At 36.4% G+C, this 24,350-nt stretch overlaps 1 protein-coding gene across 1 annotated transcript in view; it reads right to left on the bottom strand.

Moving 5' to 3' along the window:
- Positions 1-1,993: 1,993 nt before the first annotated feature.
- thoc2 (THO complex 2) overlaps positions 1,994-24,350 on the bottom strand; it is a 121,690-nt gene continuing 99,333 nt past the window's right edge. Inside the window, exons 27-36 of the mRNA XM_056472947.1 lie at positions 22,924-23,026; positions 19,733-20,109; positions 18,764-18,822; positions 17,509-17,544; positions 8,158-8,286; positions 7,737-7,803; positions 7,432-7,571; positions 3,507-3,577; positions 3,321-3,366; positions 1,994-2,756 (exon numbers count right to left, since the gene is read on the bottom strand). Coding sequence (XP_056328922.1) covers positions 3,339-3,366; positions 3,507-3,577; positions 7,432-7,571; positions 7,737-7,803; positions 8,158-8,286; positions 17,509-17,544; positions 18,764-18,822; positions 19,733-20,109; positions 22,924-23,026 — 1,010 coding nt within the window. The 3' untranslated portion in view covers positions 1,994-2,756; positions 3,321-3,338. The remainder of the gene's footprint in view (positions 2,757-3,320; positions 3,367-3,506; positions 3,578-7,431; positions 7,572-7,736; positions 7,804-8,157; positions 8,287-17,508; positions 17,545-18,763; positions 18,823-19,732; positions 20,110-22,923; positions 23,027-24,350) is intronic.

Here is a 24,350-nt window from a genome sequence, read left to right as displayed (position 1 = left end):
AGCTAGAGCAACTGGAAAATTCTATAACTTTTGGCAGCATGGTCTGAGCCAAATTTGGTGGAAATTGGGCTAACGATCCACAGAGTTCAAAACAACACATTTTCAAACTAATTCAAGATAGTGGACAGGAAGTGGTGTCAATTAGGAAATAAATTATATAAATGTTCTCTGTATCATCAAAAAGATCGGCAAGACCAGTCCATGGCAATAGACAAAACTATTCAAAAGTCATTTGATATATTTTGTATTGATAGAATTTAATTGTCAATTTTACCCAGAAGGTGGTGCAAACGGACGTAGTTTGGCCAATGTCAGGTCTAGATCACACACATTAAGTTTGGTTTCAATACTTTAAACCATTGCAGTGATTCAACCTGTAATGTCATCTGACAGCATTACATCAAGTTTGCGCATATGTTAAATGACAACAGTTTTGTCTATCGACATGAATTCCATACCTTTTGGTCTACATGGTCTGAAGATGATCCAAGTCAAATTTGGTGAAGATTGGACCAACGGTCTAAAATAGATTGTTTGAACAATATCTAAAATGGCAGACAAGACGTTTGGCAGATTATGGCATTATAGGGTATACGCAGAGCTAGTGTTTTTCCCATATTGATAAACTTCCGGTGACCTGTCATTATGAGTTTTTTCCATTTTATACGGTTCCTTTTACAGCATCGATGTTGTAATGTAATTAAAATAGAATCAGTTAAACAGACTTTGGCATTAATTTAGTTGCTCAATCGTAAAACGAGACAAAAAGCTGTTTACTCGCACACACCCGTCAGAATCAACAGGCTATCGCAGAAGCTGCATTGATTATACTGGGGTAAAATAAATGCTCATATTATAAAGACGTGGCGGGAAAAATGTAATGTGCTTCTTGTACAATCTGAGACCCACTTTATATCGGGTATCACTCAGCCAGTGGAGATGGCTGATTTTTTAAAGAAAACAGACCTTAAACGCGCCGAATTTGCATTGGCATACACTTGAACGGAAACGATTAACCCAGGTTAATGGCAAATTCCTATTAGCATGCTTTGGCATATACCCCATTGGTATCTGTGATGTCTGCATGACCCAAGGAATAATTTGAGATACAGCCTCAGATGTAGTTTGGCATCATGCCATCACATTTGCCAGTGCAGTAAACAAAAAACGTTACACATAGATACAAATTCCATAACTTTTTGTCAGCATGGTCTGAAGATAATTTAGTCAATTTTGGTGCAAATCAATCAAACGATGGAGGAAGAGTTAGAAAAAGTAGGTTTATTCAGTTAAATAAGGCCTAATTGGTATCGATATTCTCAGGACAACCCAAGGTATATATCAAGACAAGTATAATAACAATAGGCAAAACTAGTCAAATGTTATTAGCATTTTTAGAAATATCGTTATAATGTTTGACCAAAAGGTGGTGCTATGATGAGACTTTTTGGCCACCTTAAGGGCACAGTCTCGAAAACACATACTGACTTTTGAAACAATTCGCCAACGCTTTCATAACATACAGCATTTTTTGACATAATTCAAAATGGCCGACAGCCAAAATTGCTGACCTGAGAAAATCAGACATCATTCGACTAGTCATCTAATCAACTTGAATTCCAAAACTTTTGGTCAGCATGGTCAGTAAAAAAAAGCTGGAAGAATATTAAGAAACGGAACAGATAAAATAGGTGCTGGGCCCCTAACAAGCACCCTTGCTGACAGTGAACTCATACTGCCAAGACGCCTGGAGCTTTAAGAGTGGGGGAAGTAATGGTTTACTCAAAGTGACGGTGATGACCAATTCTTACATTAATTGCCATCCATGGGTAGGTAGAGTATATCAACACATTAAATGACGTGTAATTAAAATCTCAATATTCATATTTTACACAAAAAATACTATAGAGGAGCTACTGCAAAGTCAAAGTAATACAATGAATGCACTTGCGTTTTATGCAAATAAAAAAACAACAACAACAGACTCATGACACACTAAGAAAACTAGTTTATTTAGAAAAAGCATACACTGCAGATTTTGACAGATAAAAAGTCCATTAAGTAATTTGAGAAGTTATGAATTGTTTCCGTTTTATTTATGAAGAAAATCCAGCTTGCTGTTCTCTATACAAATGTTTTAAAAATGTGATTGAACACACAAAGAAAATCAAGAGCCTTACAATTTGGGGAAAAAATTAACAGGAAATGTCTTATTACATGGAACCATTTTATTTCTGTATACATAATATACAAATAGAGCATCTGTACGGCTTCAAATAACTAGTCTAAATATCACATGTGAATTAAAAAGGAAAAAAAAGAGTATTCAAAAAAAAAAAAAGAGGAAAGACTTAAAAAAAAAAAAAGAAGATAATAGATTGAGGTCATAAAAATGCAAGCATTTGGGAGAAACACCAATTAAACCTGAATCTGTTTGTGATGCAAGAAGCACATTGTGCTAAATATTTAAAGGAAACAAACTTTCAGTCAATTACTGAAAATATCACAATAAAAATTGCAGATTAAAAGACGAGCTACAACATGTCTAGGCAAAACAACAGAAAAAGTTTAAATGCAGGCAAAATTCCAAAGCATGTGAGGGAATCCATTTTCCAGACAGTGAAAGGAGAAGGAAATTACAATGTTGAGAAAGCTTGCGATGATCAATCCTGCATCAGCCCATGGCAGGGAATATTGGTAAAGAGGAACAACTGCAGCCAATGTGATTCAGGAATGCGTGAGGTCTGCAAAACCTTCTGCATTATCAAATAAAAACACACATAACAAATAAATTAACCTGAATAGAACTGAATTCTCAGAAAATCTTAACAAGGTACAATATGTTATATTATTCTACTAAAAACACTAGAACCGTGTTATGTACTGTGTGTGTGTGTATGTATATATGTATGTATATGTATTGGCAATGACACGTGTTTTGTGTCGCCATTCTAATGAAACACGTCCTTGATTTTCTAGTTGGGTTTTATAGAAAACAGGGAAACACCAAAGATGGCTTAACATTTTATGCATTATCATAGACTGCATAGAGTAGCATAATCGATCCCTAAAATGTATTCAGTATGATAAAATTGTGGCGCATCATGCTTGTCTCTCATTAGCAATTGCTTCGACAACGTTCAGCCTTACTCTGCTTGACACTACTATCATAATGAGTATACTCATCCTAGAAGTTGATTTCAGCATGAGTCCCATACAATGCAATCTAGGCAACAACTCCTTTGTTTGTTGTGAATACGTGCCCTCTAGTGGCAAAATATGCATACTACACAATCTCTGCTTTAACACTGAATTCTCACCTTGAGAGTCTGCATACATTATCTGTGCTTTTCTGATGATTTATGGGTGAAAAATGTTAAGGAAAAAGCGTATGCTTATTCATGCATGAATCGCAAAGGTGTAACAGTGAATTCAAAACAATTGGAAGTAAATGGCGGCTCTCCATCTCTGTACTGCTGTCGGAATCTAAAAGCTTCAAAGGATATTGTTTTTTCTCCTCTTTAGTTCCAGTGCTGTCTCTCTTTTTTTCAGATTTCTCTTTGTCATGCCTGGATTCCTGCACCAAAACAAACAGAGCAAAAACAAAAATATTTGTGAAAATGTTAAGAAAATTATTTCATACAATAATGAATCTATAATTATTGCTTAAATTGTATTTTAAGTGCAGTGTTGAGTGGTAGTACTAGCATAGCTACAATTTTCTGTAGCTTCACAGTAGCCTAACTACTTATAATACAATGTAGCTTTTCCAGGTGCCAGAAAGTAGCAGGGTAGCTTGACAACAGCTACATTGCATTTAGTGAACATGCAATGGTCTGAAGCAGCACGTCTTTGTCTTACAAGATCACATACTACAAGAGTGCATTACAGCAATCTATTAGCAAATCACACATCTCATGCTTTTGCATTTACTTACATAATTACTACTGTTATTTTGTAAATACTATTTTTTATGTAACAGATGTTGAAATTCTGTCCATCAAGTTTTCGAACAGTTGGCAATTAACCCAAAGAAAAAACTTCTATAAAATGCCTTTTTAGACTGACTGGTACGGTACAGGTCACCTTTATCAGGCTTGCGTTTCCACTAACAAGGGTACCCTTTTGGTGGGCGTGGTGTATGACAAAGTTTCAGTCGACGTCATTCTTGCTTGAGGAAATGTCTACAATAAAGCTGTACTGGTTGCTCACATATCATTTGACGAGCACTTCTCACAAAACAGATCCTTTACACACATAAATACTTGTGTAGAAATGTTTATTACCAACTTTTCTATGAACATTATAACTATAGTTGATTATAATTGCAGATCAATGACAGTGCGAAATAGCCTACTATAACATCTGTAATTAAATAAAATAAATAAATGAAAATATATAAACACATACAGCCCCTTACAGTCTCCGATATGTTATCAATTACAGAAGAACTACACACAGCAGACATTTAGTCCGTATTTAGGTTCAAAAACAACACAAAATATAGCCTACAGTCAGTGAAAACCTCTCATCTGTGTCTGTAATCTTCAGCAGCACATGTAACCTCTGTTAGACAGTAATTCCATCATTCTGAGTTCATATTAGTCCAAAAGGTGAAGATAATAGTTAAACATGGCATTTTGTTCATGTTTGCTGAAAACTAATGTGCTCCTTTTTTTCCGGCTTCTCATTTGTTTTTTTTGCACTTCACTCTCGCGTTTGTCAGTGTCTGACAGGATCGGGTTTCAAAAGCACGTCAATAATCAAGCACAGGTTATTATCTTGAGCTTGAGAAGTTTGTTATTTCAGATATAGATGCGCGGCGAGCGCAAGGAAGAAAGCGAAACACTTCAGACTGCCTCGTAAAAAACTACCAAGCACAGGGTAGATTCTGCTCTATTTCATGGCTTTGTGGCTGTTCATCAAGACGACGACAGTTTGTTTGAGCCTGGATCGACCATGGCTCGTTATTATATGTATATAAAATTCCGCTGTAATCTCTCGGCTGTGTGTGTATTTTAAACATGGCGGGTTTTTTGTTTTCATTCTGGCTTGTTGCGTAAGCGAATGACGTATTTCTGTAAACCAATAGCGTTCAGCTGCGTGTCTAGCTCCGCCTTTTGGTACCCTTTCTCGTATTTGGTATCCTTTCGAAAGGGTGCCGAAAAGGTGGTATGGTACGACTTTTGACAGTGGAATCAGCCATAAAGGTCTAATCCTAACCATTTCATTATTTTGTTTTGATGCAGTTTTGTAGGTTGACTCTTGACATTAAACCAGTATTGAACCGATAGTTTTAAGTACTAATTATTTGACTTCAAACGACTATTTATTCATGTTTTTGACATGTGTGAAAAAGCAGCTTGAATGCAACTAGCTAACTGTCCTGATAAGTAGCTTATCAAGCTGCAGTTTCAGAATAGCTTCCACAGCAGTGCTTAAGCGTCTGTATAGTGTGCTATTTAGTGTTGGGCGATATACGAAATTTTCAGACAGCCATATCGCCTACCTGTGAGATCGCAGATACACGATACTATCGTATGGGCGTGCGGCAGTATTATGTTTATTTATATATAATATTTTATTATTTTATCTAACCATATCTAAACATATTTACTAACCTTTTGGCTGATTTCTTAAATTATTTAAAAACCTACTGCATTTGAATTACGTTTGATCTAGGGTAATAATTCAACCAAAGCAAATCACCATGCACTTACAGCTAAATAGGTGCTGAGACCGAAATTGTTTCAAACAAGACTTGATGCAACAGTGCAGTGCGTGACAGGATTTGATTTTGACTTGGGTTCATGCTGCCATTCGCAGTCCGCGGGACTGCAGCAAAATGGATATAATATACATGGATGAAAGCAAATGAAATGATATTTATCTACGCACGGAAGAAACAAGAATGCATTAAGGTCCTTTCAGACAGGAGGCGAATGGAGGACTTGCCGCCCGCACATGTCTGTTTCTATGCGGTTAAGTTTTTCATGTTTCTGTTCAGTTGAGCGCAGCGCGGCTTCAGGTCTGATGATCATCACAAAAGTAATCATCAACAGTGCCACATTTGTATTTGCAAAGATCTAACACAATGTTGCACTTGGCATGTGTGTTTATTGTTTTCTGATAAGAGAAATTGTTTCATTTTAGACATGGCTGCGGCGAGTCAGCAATGGCTCTAATATTAAATAGCGTATTTGACCTACAAAACTTTTCACTGACGTCAGTAAAATGTTCTTTGATAAGTTATTAATAATCTGTTTAATAATTCGGTAAAGCCAAAAGAAACGGTAAAATACAGGTTGTAATTTAATTTAATATAGGCTAGTTTAAATACATTTAAAAATATATATTTTAATAGCCTACATAAATAAAAGTCTAACATGTTTTTAAATAAAATAGGCTATTTTCTGAAAATGCGCATGTCCGTGTTTTTCATTCCATCGAACAAGACAAGTATGTATATTCAGTGTATTTGAAGAAGCAATGCATGCATAGCTTGAAAAATAGGCTATAGACCACCTTAAAACTTAAATAGGCTATTAATAACGAATATAAAAGATAAATAACTTTTTTTGTAAAAGCAAGAGAGAATCTTGCGGGAGTGCTGTTATCGTTGTTTGAGAGAGAGAGAGAGAGAGAGAGAGAGAGAGAGAGAGAGAGAGAGAGAGAGAGAGAGAGAGAGAGAGAGAAATGGCTGGACATAAGGCACTAAGACTGAGTTTACAAAGAACGACTACTTTGGGTTTGTGTTCACCTCTCACTGCTCTGTTTGTGCAGTAGAATGCACAGCAGAAATTCCACTTCCACACTTTTCACTTTCATGTGAAAGCATCCCTAATTTTAGTGCTGAAGGCTATATTCAAACGTGGACAGATACACAGGGGTTAGACAATGACATTGATTGTCAATCAGTTGTGCTTCCTAAGTGAGCAATTTGATATCAGACAAGTGCGATTGGCTTGGAGTTACATTGTGTTGTTTAAGTGTTTCCTTTATTTTTAGAGCAGAAAATGCCTTTCTAAAGTTCCCATAAAAACACTCCTAAACCATGTGGAACAATTTTCCAGAAAAGCTGAAGCTGTTACAGCTGTAAAGGGTAGGACAACTTTATATTAAACCCTACAAATAAAGATTGGGATGCCATTAGATTTCATGTTGAAGGCAGATGTCCCAAAACTGGAAGGTGGCGTTTATATTAAAAATGTGCTCTGTTGGTGTGGACACTAAACCAAAAGGTCATCAAGTCAGCATCAGTAGAGGTGAAAAAATAATTACATTTTGGAATTAAAACACACAGAAACATTGTTTCTAAAATAATTGGTGACACTTATAAAATAATAATAAATAAACAAACAACAACAATTACTAAAACGTTTCATTTTTAAACTTTAAACCATTGAACTTTTTCAAAGAGGTGCACAAGACCTTTTTGCCTCCAGAGGTCTTCTCCAATTTGGCCAGATCACTCTTGTCCTTGCTGGTGGACTTGGAGCGTTTACTATTGTCCTTGTCATTGGAGTGTGGTGATTCAGAGGGGCTGGCACTCTTGCTGTGTTTGGATGAGCCTGTGTAAAAAGTGAGAGTGCAGCCAAGTGAGGCAGATAACACAAAAGCCAGGACGCCACAGGAAGGGCTTTCTGATTGCCTCTGCTGCTGAGAAAAACACTTTCTGGTTCGCTAGCTCTCCTGCTTTTGGCAGCAGGCAAAACAAATTTAAAAGATAGGCTTACTCATTCCATTTTCATCTTTGCGGCGTTTGGCTTCCTGGCTCATCTCGCGATCGCTGTTCAAGTAGTCCTATAAGCGTGAAGGGAGAAAGGCAGCACAAATAAAAAAAAAGTGATTTTTAGGAATACTAATAACTGCTGTTAAAACATAAGACAACGATATGGCATCTGCACCAATGAAAGAAATATGCTGGTGCATGAGCATGGAGGTTAAGACATTTAAATAATATATTTAAGTGTGAATTAAGCTTTCACACAAGTGGGATTTGCTAGGTTTTGCTTCAGTCACAAAGCATGATTCAACAAAAGACTTTATTATGAATTTGTTGCTTTAAGCCTTGTAAAATGTCCTGCTCTATAACATTTGTGATGCTTGAAAACTCACACCATTCCCAGATTGTTTCTTCAAATACAGAGGACTTACTCGTTTTCGGTCCTTCCGGTCTTCTTTCTTTTCCCTCTCTTTGGAGCGGTCCCTGGATTTATCAGACTCTTTCTTCTCATCATCCTTCTCTTTGATCTTGGACAGGACTGTGGTGTGGTTAGGATGGTGCTAAAGGATGGATGCAAAGATGATAGAAGGTTAATGTCTTACAGATGGAGCACACTAGCCCTTACAGTGGCCTGCTGCCTTTCATTAGCATGCCCCATTAGAGTTGCACCTGACAATCTGACACACCGACAGGAAGTCCAAGCACTCTATTAAAAGCTCGAGGCCCCTGCTGAACTAACATTTGCAATTATTTCATATGACTCACATCAGAGCTACAATATGCCAAAAAAGCATAAAACTGCATGTGAAAAGTGTTTAAGAATTGTGCTAGCTAGCATAAAATTAAAAACAAAAAACAATCTGTCAACCTTTTAGTTTTACACACTAACACTACTACTACTATTTATTTACACATCAAGTTATTACTCTGTAGAAATCAATGACATTCGATAAAAAGTGTTTTTTGACCAAACCTGTGTACAATGAGGCAAAGGGCAAAATAAGATTCATCCAAAAGGTGTTTAGGGTTATGGACAACAAATCTCTTCTAACATGAATAAAGATAGCAGTATCTTAATGTAACATTTCAGTGCTTCACAAGAATAAAACAAATCTTCAGGAAATCTGCAAACTTTAAAAAGATCATGAAATCCCACAACATCAGCACTGGTTAGATCTCAATCATTGAAAAATGCTGCTTAAGTAGGCATGTTCTGCGGAGTCTAGGAGAGAGTAAATACAACAAGCTCTGACAGAATCCAAAACCACACTGCATGCATGCCAACCATTACACATGACGATGTATATTTTACAATATAAAACATGCTGTTTGAAATAAACTATTGGACTGGCTCTATCAAGGAACACACAAGCATCCCCCTCACTGTGCACAATCTACAGACAGAGCGTCTATCAAGAAATGTCCATAGACATAATAGTTTGCAAGAGAAATGAACTGTATGGCACTGTACAATTTGTTGTATTGTCTTCAATAAAATACAAGTCAAATTAAATTTAGAAATCACTTTTTTTCTTTGCATTTTCCATACGGTTGCGACTTTGTCTGATTTGGGATTGTATATCTACAAAATGCAAATAGGTATGCATGTTTGGCTTTCACCAAAAGAAGAAAAATTAACATGCATACTGTAGGAACGTATGCTGTATAACTGTAGGAACTGTATAACAGAACATTTTAGAGGTTTTAAAACCTTGACCTTTCCAAACCATCATCCCATGCCTAATCACAACACCACAACTATGTGAACATCACAGACCAAGTGCATTCATGGCCACAGGACAATCACACACTTCTAGAACTGTAGGGATAGTTCACCAAAAAAGAAAATGAACTCACTATTTACCCTCAAGTGGTTCTAAACCTTAATTAGTTTCATTATTCTGATGAACATTAAAGCTATTGTGAAGCAAGCGGAAAACCTGTAACCAGTGACCTTGTAGAAACAAAAAATATGGAAGCCAATGGTTACAGATTTCTGGAAATATCTTGTTTACTGTTCAACAGATTAATTTTAATATCTATCAGTGGCAGCTGCGGCCTAATGGTTAGAGAGTTGGACTTGGGATGCAAAAGTACATTTTAGTTCTTCTGCAAAAACACCATAATGTCTACATTCTCAGGTGAGAGGCTTGATCTCTGTGCAGACACAGACATAGTGATGTTCATTTTTTATTATCCAAGTTTTCATTTAGATTGATCGGTTCCATTTAAATGAATTAAAATTATACACAATGTGTTTGTAAAGTGATTTACATGACATATTCACCAGTAAAATACATTGCAGTTTTGTCTGAAACTAATGTTATGGTTGAAGCCGTATAGGTTGTATTTTGCCTCCAGTTAGTGATGCGCAGATGGCAGTTATAGCATTTCCGCAGGTGCTGCGGATAATCCGCAGGTCGGGTAATAAAAAAATACATTAAGATTAATTGTGGGTGGATGTAGCAGGACATGGCAGTGGACCAGGCTTTGCAGAATGGGAAGATATAAGACGCCCAATAATACTGGATGAAGTGCAAGAGTAGCCTACTGTTCAAAGTTTCATTTAGAGGAGTCATCAGAGGAAAATCTGCTATCATTCTGGGAGAAACAAGATCGCTTATTTCCACGACTGCAGCGCCTTGCGAGGAGAATCTTGTTCATTCCTACAACATGTGGTGCAGCTGGCCGCGTTTTGGAGGCCAGGTGGAATCGCCCGAATCCAGGCACATAGATGCTATTCTGTTTTTGCACAGTGCAAAGAAAAAAGCCAAGTAAACATAACAGCTGCCGTTTAGGCTGAAGTGGCACCGTTATTTTGTCTTGTTCCTGTCTCTGTAAAAGTTAAAATGTCTTATTTTTACTTTCTGTATCTATCTGAAAATGAAGAAAATGTTTTTTGTTATTATAAATAAATGTTCATTTAAAAACGTTTACGATTAACGTATTATTTTACTATCAGATATGTGCAGATTAGCTCACTGGATTTGCTGTTATTATCCATAGTGACCTATCATCATGCCTAAAACAAAGAATTAAATTATTAAAGTGACGATCGGGTGCAGATACATATAGGCTATCAGATAAAACTATATGTGTGGGCGGGTGGCGGGTGGATGATTAGTATGAAGTCGCGGATTTGGGTGTCATTTTAGCTGATCTGAGCATTTCTACCTCCCGTTCTCTCTCTCTTTCGCTCTCTCCATGCCTGTCATTTCTGCCCTCACGACAGCTGATTGGTCAGGAGACTGATCTATTATCATTTGGCGACATGGCGGGGATATAAAAAGGGCGTCAAGAAAAGCGAAAAAGATCGCTTTTTACTTTGATCTCGTTTTTTGTGTATTTTGCTGACTTGATTATGATTTTTGTTGTTTTTGTTTAACTTTCGTTTGGGTAAAATTATTTTGCATTACTTTTGCCCACTTTAAGAAATTTAGTGTTTTTGTTCATTTTTATTTCAATTAATTTGTATGTTATTTTTTGGTTCAGCTCTTTCCTGTTATATTGAGCTATACCTCCTCAAGTTCACTCTTTTCTCAGAGTAAGGTGGATAGGGAAGATGTCGTACGACTTACATTTTGCAAACACGTAGAAAATGTATTGTTAAAGACATCAGGTGTGAACGTCATCTTTGTATTTATTTTTTTCTACAGTTCAATATAGAGAAGAATACGATGCACGACGCTAAAGACCTTTCTTTTCTTTTCATCAGTTTCTAGCGAGGTAAGGGGTTATTCATGTGTCAGAATTGTTTTGTTATATTTCTTTTTTTTTGTTTGGCTTCCCTATCGTCCCCTTACTTGAGTTGAACAAATTTTTGTTTGATACATCGTTTGAATTTGCTACTTTAATAAAAATAATATAATAGTGTAAATATTTATTTTTTGTATATATTTGGGCATAATTCTGGTTTCACTTTTGTACATTAAATCACTTTTGTTGGCAGTTCTGTTGTCAGTCTTTTGCTTACACCCTCTCATTGTGAAATTAGCACATTTTAAATGTTATTCCTTATAAGTAGGCCTAAGTTTCGTGAAAGTTACGACAGATAGGCGTGCGCTTTGTCTACGACACTAATTGCATTCCTGTACTCCACAGGAAAACCAAAATGTTCCCACACAGGCGACTTAAATGTGTCTGGGGGATCTGCAATCTCAATATATGCGAAGCAGCCATCCTGCGTATACAGTGGTAACCGAGTGTGATCGCTCACTCAAGTCATATGACCATGACATGCACTTGGAAAGTACTAACTTTAGAAAATAATATTTAGAACAAAAGCTCAAGATTACTAATACAATTTAATCAAATGTGATAAAATAAAGATGCGTTTAAATTGGTTCAATTAGTTATGGACAAGAGACGTCAACCTCAACAATGGGCAGCAGGGGGCGTGAGAGTACCGCGGTACGTCATGAGAGTTTCGCGATGCGTATCGTGGTTGGTATATCACAATATATATATATATATATATATATATATATATATATATATATATATATATATATATATTCAACAGTTATATATATATATATATTCAAGGTCTGGTACTATTTTGCACATTTTGTATGCGTCATTAAACACACCTGATTCAGACAAACTCTAACTAAAAGTTAGACGCCATTCAAAATCTTTTTGTAATTCTAATTACAAATGTAGCGCAGTAAAAATACAAAAATGTTCAATACAAAATATTGTGATGTAGACATGTAACCCAAACCATGTAACCATGTAACCCAAAATATACTTAAGTACAGTAACCTATTACATGTACTCTAATACTCTACACTAAGGGTTCTCAACCTTTTATGACACATGCCACCCCAAAATTGTCTTATTTTACTTGCATGTACATGTAAATGTGAATAGTGTGATGGCTAACCGTAAATCATCCTCCACTGTCAACAATTACGCCAGTGTACACTCCAGTTTCTCAGGTTGAAAAGCCCTTCTTTACACCACTATATCCATTAATGCCTTGACCTCCAATTTCACCTGACATAAATCCAATCGATAATTTTTTTTGTTGGATTCTCACTATCAAACTGCAATGTACAGTAACTGGAGACCTTTTCTGTTTACGCTATGCTAACTGAAGTCATATTGTTACCACCTCAAATTAATGCCTCACGGCACAGGTGGTCATAATGCATTGCAGCCCTTACTCAGTAGCACACGATCATTATAATATGCTGATTTGGTGCTCAAGACACATTTCTTACTATTAACAATGACTTTCTTCTGTATTTGTGTGTGTAAAATCTTTAAGTAGAAACATTTCTCAAGTATATTAAAATCACTTAATACTCGGTCATTAAAATAACTGGTATTCTGGTCAAGGGCATAAGTTCTTGATATGGTACAGAAACCTATTACGAAAAGCTGTAAAATCCAGTCAGAGGTGTTGCAACAACTCTAAATTGCCTCAACAAGGAGAAGATCCTTTCTTTTCATATAATAAACAGTTATATACTTTGGCTTGAAAATTGTATGGAGAAGGAATATGTTTCTTTTCAACAAGTTAAAAAACAGAAACCGTGACAAAAGAATAATCACGGTTTTTAAAAAAAAACAGAATTTGAACCAAAAACTGAAATACAAAACTTTTACATTTAAACAACTGACTCCTGCAAAATAAAACCTGATATAACTTACTTTTTATCAGTTGTTAAATACAACTCATCACGAAATTACATTTCTTAATTTACTGCAATTAATGTGGGGGAATATGTGGACAGTAGCTATTCAGAGAGAAAGAGAGAAGTATTGCATTTTCAGATGTTGACATGAGTATATTTTTTAAACTGAGCAAACTGCAAAAACACTTATCTTCCTGCCAGATGACAGGAGCTGAGCAAAAGAAACTTGAACTGTGGAACAGAAGAGTCCAATCAGAGAGGAGCCCAGGAGAGCATAGTCATGGGAAAAATAGAGGATATTGTTGGATTGAAATTACATTCGCAAAATATAAACTGTTCCAGCAGCAGATGATATGCTTTGCTGTTTATGGATTTTGCCATCCTCTGAGAGAAAGAGAGACTTTTTTACTGACCAATATAAGCACAGTAATATTCAAACATCTCACATATGTCAATCTAAAGAATCATTCTTGACACTTGTGGAAAATAATGCTTTGCACTGACAAGATAAATACTGGAATTATCTCAAATGCTACCGAGCTGCCAATTCAGCTAACATTTATGGGCATCCTTTAAAATGCTTAAAGTAATGTGCGAACATATACAGTATTCTTGTATTTCAAGGCAGGTTTGGAGGTCTCAAGCAACTACTGTATAGCTTAACAGTGTTTCTTGAAAACTAAGGACATAAGCTGCCTATAATTAGAGTGAGGAGATGCAAATTTTTCTTTTTTTGGCATTATTAAAAACTTAACAACAAACAAAAATGCGTTTTAATACATTCATAATGGCGTTCATGTTTTACGGTCATGCTTAAAAAAAAAAAAAAAAAAAAAAAAAAAGCTGCCAAATTTTGCCATTTATAATCCATAATAACTCCTGTATAGTAGTCCTACAACATACACATTTCACATCAGTCACTTGAATATCCTGTCAGAAAAGTCTAGTGGCTGGGAATTACCATTTTACAGAGTCTGGTTAATGTTGTTTTCGTGTGTTTATGGCTACAGTGTAAGCACATAGTAGTAAATATACAGTATTTTGCTTATGCTTTTAAAGTTAACCACACACAAATCTGCCCCACTTATTCAAACAGATGAAAAGAACAAGCTAATTTATATACAACACATGGACAGTTGTTATATCAGGGATTCTCAACCAATGGGCCACGCCTCACTAGTTGGTCTCAGTGAATCTGCAGGAGGGCCGAGGGAAAGCTTAAAATTAACCTAAATATTATAATATAATTGTTTGATTTCATTATTAATACGTTATATTAAAATGATCAAAGCAATAGCCGTTCTCGTGTTCTGTGATTGACTACTTGAGACTACTTGAGGTGCAAAAACAGCCTCATCACTGTTATATACAGACTGAAAACTCCCAACCCCTGCACGTCAACTAGGACTACATTCTCAGTTGTATAACCCTCAGGCAAATGTTAAGTTAACAATGATTAGAGGTATAAATAATAACCAGCTCGCAATTGCCTCGCATTTGCGACTCGTACATGCAAGTCTGTTGATTCACAAACTGTGTGTGAAAGTCTCTCTTTTTGTATTTTTGTGTAAACACTTTAATATATCCGCTTAGTTGTCCAAATGAATGTCCTGCAAGTTTTATAATGGACGCTCGCTTATACAGGAGAATCTAGTAAAGCTCAGTGATGTTTCAGTGGTGAACAGCAGTTTTTTCCAATCATATCCAGCTGCAAACCTAACCAACATTCAGATCGATAGGTTTCAGCAGATTTAGAGTGTTTTTGCTGTATTTTACATTTCTTTGTTTATTTTCAACGGATATGAATAGTAGATATTCAGTTAATCCAGTTCAAAGTAGGCAGGTCTAGCTGGTCTTTTGCCATCGCCCTGTGGTCCTGTTAGGTGCTTATTTAAGAATAGGCCCAAGTACTCTGCATTTGTAAAGAAAGAATTCAGGAGTTTTGAATGTGTTTGCTAAAAAACAAAACATGCAAAAAAAAAAAAAAAAATTCATTCTGATTGGCTGATAGCCATCCATTATTCTGCAATTACAGCACTCGTACAGCCTCTTCACCCTTGTGTATTACTCCGCCCACTCCGGTCTGAGTGTGTTTTGGGGGCCTGGTGAAGTCCTGCTGATTTGCCCAGACATTTGTGTTTTTTTCAGATGCTCATAAACATTAGTGGCTAATGTCTAATAATACTCTAAACAGTACAAAAGGGGCTAAAATAATAGGTTAGCAACATTTATATTTATGTTTAACAGAAAAGTTTATACGTGGTTAGTGAAAAACTAAAATTTTTAAGTCACTGAAATAACTCCATGAAAAACACACCGAATATTTGATCACAAGACTTTTGAAAAATGGTTCTTCAAGCCTAGAGTTTCTGCTTCAAAATTCCGCGAAAATCACCTTATTTACTTAGGGAAAAAATATATATTAATTAAAAATTTCTAAGAGACTAAAAAGCTTTATGGCACATATGCGAGAAGATACAGATGATGGAAGACTGAGGGGAAAGGAGGATGACAAATTAAGTTTAAAACTTTTCTGTTTTTACTTTATTGAAAATATATTTAGCTATCACACAAAATAACTTAAGATTAACTTGCAAACACAGTTAAAGTTTATTGTTAAAATATTATATTTCTTTTAGTTTTTCCAAATAAAATATATAGCTGAACAACACTAAATCAGGAAGGTAAGACTTAGATAACCAAATATAAACAAACTATATTGTCATTATTTTGATTATTATACCATTAAATTAGCATTGACGTAATGTTTCTTTTATGGATAAATTGTATTTTTAAATGGTATAAAATGTGTTTGCAACACTGTTATAATAAAAACTGTTTCTTGTGCACTGATCCAGCATTTCTATAATGCAATAATTTCTAAATGACACTGAGACACTGAAGTAGCCAAATGACATTGATCATGAGAATAACTATCACCACAATTACTTTAAATCAAAACAATATTATTTTACAACCTTTTATTTATATTTTTGCACAGATAATCGCAGCCTTAGTTAGCTCTTTTCAAACTTTTGACTTGTTCAATTACATTAAAATAAATAAATAACATGTGTGACATGCTTCATTTTCTGAATAAACAGCTAGATCACCGGGGGGGGGGATGGGTTGTAGGGGGGTCATTATGGGGTCATAAGTCATTATAGGGACTTGTTCCTGAGTATGAAAATTAAACTTTCTACTCGGCACCACTGTGTTTGTTTGTGGGTGTTTGCGAGTTCAGGAGGCTGTCATCATGATTTGTGCTGGTGGCAGGAACTGACTAGTGGGCTAACAAGCACTGCCAGGAGAATTCTGCATTGCGCTCTGTCCATACTAATTACTAAGCAAGACAACATTTGTTTTCAAAAGGAGTTAGCTCTTTAAAAGTACATATTTCAGGCTTTATGCAGGTATGTCTCTCTCAGGTCTGTGAAGCAAATATTTTTGTCAGGCATGTTGACAATAGACTCAGAAAGAGAAAGCACTTTCTGTCTGTTTTACAGTACTAATTTTACAAAAACACATTGCTTTGCTGTAATTATGAATACATACTAATAAAATTAGATCATTTACAGTTTTAAAATCTGTGTTTGTCTCATCAATACAATTAAAAAGGACAGTATTTTACGGATTAATGTGCTAAAATGCATATCCGCGTATGCCAACCCCAGGGGGTTAATGAAAAGATATGCATTTTCTTTAGACATACAGTTTAAAAGAAATGGGCCTTTAAAAATTGATCGGTGAAGGAGATGGGGCCCCAAAGTGAAAAAGGTTAAGAACCCCTGCTCTGTTTGAATGTTTAAAGTCCTATTTTAATTTTGCCAAAATCTGAGATATTATGCATTAAACAGCAAAATTACATTTAAGACTGTATTCTATATCTTATTCCACGTCCTCCATATCTAAATCACAGGGCCTTATTAGGACACCTCAGGAAGTGCTCAAATAAATGCAACTCACCAAATAGAACTAAATATTACAAACACATGATCATTATACATCAGTTCTGGTCATTATTAAAAAGCTAATATTGCTGAGCAAGATGAGAATATTGGGTATAACAGGCATTCACAATGATTGTTTGTTCTGATTACGCAGTTCACAATCTTCAAAAACATACAAAAAGATCCAAACCTTTAATGTGGAGTCCTTGAAGTCGTTGAGATTGTCCTGTAGGAATGAACGGAGATTACAGATGAGCTGGAGTGGGTGTCACACAGCAGGTGAAAGGATGGGGAGGCTGGCCGTCACTCAACACATCCCCATAAAGACCTTCAAAGACTAGAACTTTCACATAGTTAGAGATGAAAAGACTATACTATGGGAGCCTGGACTATATAAACCTATGGGATCATTGGACTCTATGAACCTACATGCTCGGAGAACGTCTCTGAGCATCATAGGTAAATGTCTTAATTGTATCTTTAGTCTAAATTAGAACATACATTCTCTAAAGTAACTATGAAAGTTCATGAAGATGTTAAACCAAGCTACACTGAGCTAGGATTCATACATAAAGGGAATTGAGGGGGGTTGTGTACACTTTAGTAAGATTTTGGCTCATAAAAGTGAAAAAATGAAAAAGATTCCTGGTTACGGACAGATAGATTCCTTTGGGAAGGCCATGCATACACTATTTGCCCAGGTTGCCTTTCTCTTTACGTAGTGCTTGGTAACACCCCAATGTCTGGATACTGAAGTTGACTTCTGCTGATTGCATGGATGTCTGGGGAACTCTTCAGAAAACCCTTCCAAGGCAGAGAACAAACCAGTTGCAGTGAGGGGGAAAAATAAGCAAGCAGTGGTGGTGAAGAGGAGCACACTGTTGTCGGTGATCCCAGATCTCTGACGAAGCAAAACGAGGGAAACACTTTAGAAGATCCAGGTGACGCGGCCAGGGAAGGTGGTCTGATTTCTTCCAGGGTGTATATTCTGGTCTTCGCATTTAGTTAAAAAAAAAAAAGGTTTTTATTTATTTTCATACTTTGCTTTCAATAGGAAGTAATAGGATACGATAATTTTTTTTTTTTTTTTTTTTACAAAAATAAGATTATATTTACAATCTTACAAAGCGCAAAATATGCAAAAAGCAAAACTTGAGGCACTTGCGTTGATTATTTTACCATGTAAAACAGCAAAAAAATAATCATGTGATAAAACAAGTCCTTGGAACTTTATCATAAAATATCCAAAAAAGGGAAAAATTCTATAGAGTCCAAAAGATGCAGAAATCCTGCCCCACACTGCTCTCTTACAACTGCTGTGCTCCAGAGGCCTCTCTCAAACTCCAATGGGTGATGCTGAGAGACGAGGAAGCTTTGGAAATCATGTGATCTCCAACAGTGGACAAGAGGAAAGAGGTGCACAGCTCTCCTCAGGCCATACTAACCTTAACTGCAGAGGAGTGTGATGGCGACGAGTGAGTGTCAAGCTTTCGTCTTTTTTGCTCTGCCGAGAGAATAATTCTTGTAAAGCTCTTCAAATCAAGAATACATATATAACAATACATATATAAGAATACACACACACACACACATACATATATATGTATATAGTAAATAAAATCTATATATTAGGGTTGCTGCAATAAATTATTGCACCGTTTGGTACAACATCTGTAATTCAATACGCAAGTAAGGTTTTTTTATTTTTTTTATTTTTTTTTTATTTGCCAGCTGAATGAGTCACGAAGCACAAATCAAGTCTCACTTCTTAACGGTAAAAAATCAGTTTTGACCAATCATTATGTCCATCAGTCTGACTTCATGAGCATTCAATCCGTTATGCCTTGGAATGTAAACATTTGGGAAATTGTGTTGTCAGTAACTTTCTCATTGTGCCGCATCTTAAAGATCTTAAATCTTTGAAAAAATCTTAAATCTTAAACATTTATTCCTGTTCTCAGTGTTTTTATCATTAATGAAACAACAAAAGATAATTAAATCACTCTGCTCATGACTGAATAGCTAGCTTAAGAATGGTTAACATTTCATGTATACAGTGATGATTCTATACAGTATGCAGTAAGTCGCTTTGGATAAAAGCGTCTGCTAAATGACTAAATGTAAATGTATATTTTTAACTGAAAACTATTGTTAAGTACATAAAAAACCTGACAAGCAATGATTATTTCAGTAATATTGCTGTATTGTATTCATTTAGTATAGTATTTTGCCTGTAGAGTTCTTTTTATTTGACAGTGCTTTTTTACTGAGCACTTCAAATACTGAACGAAAGAATGACCTCAAACCAAAAACCAAACCATGAGAAATCACAGTAAAGTATTGTTGCATCCCTAATATTGAGACTAATTTCAGAACACAGGTAGATACTTTTCATTCAATTAAAGCAGTCTTACCCCGTTCAGACTCAACTCCTTCAGATCTGGGAACAATGGACTTCAGGCTTCCAGCCCCAGCATTCTTCTCCAACTTGCTGCTTTCCTTTGTCTTGCTGTCACTGGACACATCACGTTCTTTGGACCACTCTTTTTCAATGGATTTCCCGTCGATTTTGTTCTTCTCTTCCTTCTTGTCATCCTTCCTCTTGTCCTTGTCAGCTTTGGGCGTCTTCTCCTTGCTGTCGATGGGCTTCTCTTCCTTGGATCTGTCTTCCTTTTGCTTGTCCTTCCCTCCTGTCTTGGCCTCTGGAGTGCTCCCTGGGTTCTTTTCTTTTTTCTCTTTTTTCTCTTTTGAGGTCTTTTCTTTGTCTTCCTTCTCTTTGCTCGCTTTCATGCTGTGGAAAGATCAAGGATTCAATGAAATATAATATTGTTTTCAAACTTTACTGTTTCTTGCTTGTTAATCATTTAGCAGATGCCTCCATCCATCCATTTTTCATTGTATATATTACATAATCACAAAGAAAACTATTTATACAAGATATTCAAAAAGTGTCTTTATGTATTAAAAATACATTCTGAATTTTGACACATTAAAATGCTGGATGCACAATTCAATCAGAATACACAAGTTTTTTTTTTTTTTTTGAACTACAAACCAATTTCTGGCTTCAAATTTGTTTAAATAATTAATTTTTTCCCAAAAACTAATTCAGAAATTAAAGTTCTAAATTCTACCATGCCTGGTTTTGAAACGTTCAGTTGTCTTGTCATGCTTTGTGCATTAAAACATACATATACACATTTATTAATTTATATATACCCCCACATACACACGTAAACCATGTAGTGACCTGGGGCCTCATGTACAAAGACGTTGAATTCATACTAAAACATTGTGTACGGACAAAGCTGTAAATGTGCATATGCAGTAAAATTCAGATGTATTAAACACTACGTATGCGGAATCCCACGCATATTCTCTTTGTACATCCGAATTAACGTGAAACTGAGCACACATACACAAGCGCAAAATCCATCCCCTGCCTCCTCCCCCTAATAACTATGGTGATGAATCTTCTTTGGCAAAACCAAACGAAAAAGCAATGGCAAAAGCAAGCAAGAAGAGAAACTTCACAATGTGAATTGGAGGTGCTCTTATCGGAGGTAGACTGGAGAAAAACTGTGTTATTTGCAAGTTTGTCCTCCGGAATTAATAAAAAAAATAATAATTTAAAAAAAGAAAAAAAAAGAGTGGAAGAGTTTAGCTGATGCGGTTAACGCAGTGGGGTCTAAAAATCGCACTGTGAGCGAATTAAAAAAAGAAATGGTCCGATGTAAAGGTGCAGGTTAAGAGGAGAACAGCGGCGCACCGACAAAGTGTGGGCCGAACAGGTGGGGGAACAGGGGATGCTGAACTAACACCCTTTGAGGAGAGAGTTGCCTCAATTGTGGACTTTACTGTCTAGAGTAGTATCCGTGTCTGTGGGCAGGGCCGGATTACCAATGGCCATTATGGGCACAAACCCAGGGGTCCAAGCGCAGGGGGTGAGGCGTGGGTGGAGGTCTTGGTGTATGGGACACGCTGATTTTGTAGTGTCTATTTAGGCTAAGTGCAAATAGCACACCTCGTTGAAATGAGCTAGTAGAGTGATTCCCACCATCACCATTTGATTGACAGAGACAACTTAACTAAAGAAAGCGGCTAACATATTCACAAGATTCATAGAACTGAACTGGATTGGAGAGGTGTTATATCCAAATCATATGCAATATAAGTTTGTAGAAGTTATACATTAAAATACATTAAAATATCAGTGAACCTAAACAAGTATATTAAAATCCATTAATTTTCACTAGTTGTATTAGTATATTTTCTTCAAAGTATGCATTAATGCTTTAAAAATAAGTTAAATCTTTGTAGACTATTACGATATTAATCTTAATTTTGAAGTCAACTATAGGAGTGCGGCCAGGTAGGGGGGCTACAAGACATTTTGCCCAGGGGCCTCTGAATGCTTAATCCGGGCCTGTCTGTGGGAGACACAGACGTATTAGAAGAACACTTTTTAGGGCGGTATAGCAGGACCCTTATGCTCTTTTCAAGGCAGTGCTACTGGTATTTCAGCTGCCTAATCACCCGCTCTACAACTGGCCGAGTGCCTGCCACCTTGGAGCCTCATCCCAACCATGCTGTTTGAACGAATTAATCATGGACTGACCAAGGCCACCTTGCTACAATATATGTTAAGCGCATTTGAGCATCACATATTATTTGCACATTTATTGAATGGAAATGTTTCCGATCCACGTATGCGAATTCATCTTCAGATGGCGCCTTTATAGCAATGTGCGTGCAGTCCATCGCTCCAATTACATTGGGAAAACAGATGATCGCTGCAAATAGCGTTTTAATGTTTGACTGGTCAACTGAATGGTTTGGAAACCTTATATACCTGCTAGACGTGCAGATGATCCCGTCCCATACAGCTGCCATTGAACAGCTCAAAGATGCTTTGTAGTGTGCAATTTAACATAATTGCTTCTAGGAGTCGCCAATGGAAATAAAACAAACACAAACAAGAAATGCACGTACACCAGAAATGAAGTTGGCGTGGACCAACGCACATTCTCATGTTAATTTCATCGTCAGTAAATCCAAATGTGAGTGTAAAATCTGGCATACACAAAGTTTTTGTGCATATGCAGCGTTGATATATGAGGCCCCTGGCCACTGTTCTGCAAGCCATGTTCAAAAACCATGTGAATTTACAATCTCATTTTATTCACGCAATTCTTAAATGAAAATTAACTGGGACTTTTCTTTTCTGCATATCCCAGTGCTCAGTATTTCTTTCAAAAAAATGTTTTACACAGCCAGATTGACAGGCTATTGTACAATTGTGTTGTAACAGTTACGCCTTTCAGAAATGGTTCCTTTCAAGACATTTCTCTCAACAATTGCTCAGTTTAATATAATTGGAAGTGGGTTCTTGCCTGGAACGCTGTTCATTTTGATTACACAGTTCATAAGAAAGGTAGATTCTGATAAAGAATTGCTTCATTTGGAGAGTAGTTTGAAATAAGCCCCTGCTAAACTTTCTCTCCCCAGGGCTTCAACTTTTAATGACATTATATAAGAGATGAGAACAGTACATCATTCTGGCTGCCACAGCTGAGTGTGTGGAGTCAGGCCTTGGGTGCAGTACCTGTTTGGCGTGCTGCTTCCATTGCTGCTGCTCACTTTATTGGCTGTTGTGCTGCTTTTACTGGCAGTTTTTTGAGTTGCCTGTGATTTGTCCTTGGGTTTCTCTGAAACAGACCAAAGCCAACATGAACGTCAAACAAGGACAGACCTCAACTGAGTATAGCATGACAGAAATTATAAAAAAAAAAATAATAATAATAAAGCCACTGTTTGCCACTGAATTTTTTTAAAGAATATTGAGTGGACCTTAAAGGTTCAAGAAACCATGGAGTACTTTTTTTCTTTTTTGAGATTTTAACATTTGTGTATGTTGAGCATCAGTTAAGAATGTTAGCACTTGTTAGCTTTAATTGTGGGGAAAACTGGATAATTTTGAGCTTTTGTCAGCTAATTTCATCTTCCGGGTATAAAATAACTTTTGGGGCAGGATCAAAATCGGTGACGTAGCGAGAATCTGCTAGTGAAGTGATGATGCGTCGTTTCTCATTATTATTCATTTTTGTTATTATTGTTAAGACTGCGTCCGTGGACTCCGCATATGGCACGCAGTATTTAGCCGTTTATGAAGGGTCATATGTGTTCGTTTCCATGATCCACGGAGTTTGTTGCATGTTTTTTCCCACTATGTTGTCAGGGCCGATACAGCAAAGCTGTTGGTTTGCAGTAAGCATTTTTGTTGGCAGAGCAGTATGAGAATTGGAGAATAGTGGACTTTGCCTTTTATCAGTTGAGTTCATTCCCATTTAGACACATCGCCTATATCTGTGCTGCTGTGTTCACCTATGTTTAAAATCCTCCAGTTTACTGGCAAGGTTCATGGTTGGAATACACTGGGAAAGAGACCTGCTGCACTGCCATCCACTGTCTGCATTCAGACCCCGGGTTTGAGGAGAAGAGAAGTCCTCCTCGTTTATAGTGTTTACATAAACAATTTTGCATTTTAACTTTGTAAACTATAAAATCATGTGTCTCCTCAGGGTTTGTCTCATTTTGTGAGCCAACTGACAACAGTTGTTCACTCCCCTCTTTCTCCCCTGCTCTGGAGAAGGCAAAAGTAGAGAGATAATCGTGTTTTGGATTAATTATCATTAAGTCTAAGAATTGTCAAGACAAAAAATATTTATAATGGATAACCATTTCTTTTACCAAGTTACCATGTGCAAAAAGCCACAAACGCAAATTCATTATCTTTACTTTGCTGACTGACATAGAACTGAAGCACAAACAGACCCTTTCTCAAACCCATTTCAGTTCTCTTTCGTAACATTGAGCATTCAAAATACTTCAGAATAAGCGAATCTTCATTCACATAGTGAACAGTCTTAAGTTAATTTAAACACTTTGGTGAGGGTTGGCTGTTACTACCTGCTATCTGTGTGATTTGATTATTTAATATCTGCTTTAATCAATTTAGAATTTAATTTACAT

This window comes from Danio aesculapii, chromosome 14, assembly GCF_903798145.1.
Source record: "Danio aesculapii chromosome 14, fDanAes4.1, whole genome shotgun sequence".
Taxonomy (NCBI): Eukaryota; Metazoa; Chordata; class Actinopteri; order Cypriniformes; family Danionidae; genus Danio; species Danio aesculapii.
This window is presented reverse-complemented; position numbering and strand designations above follow the sequence as displayed.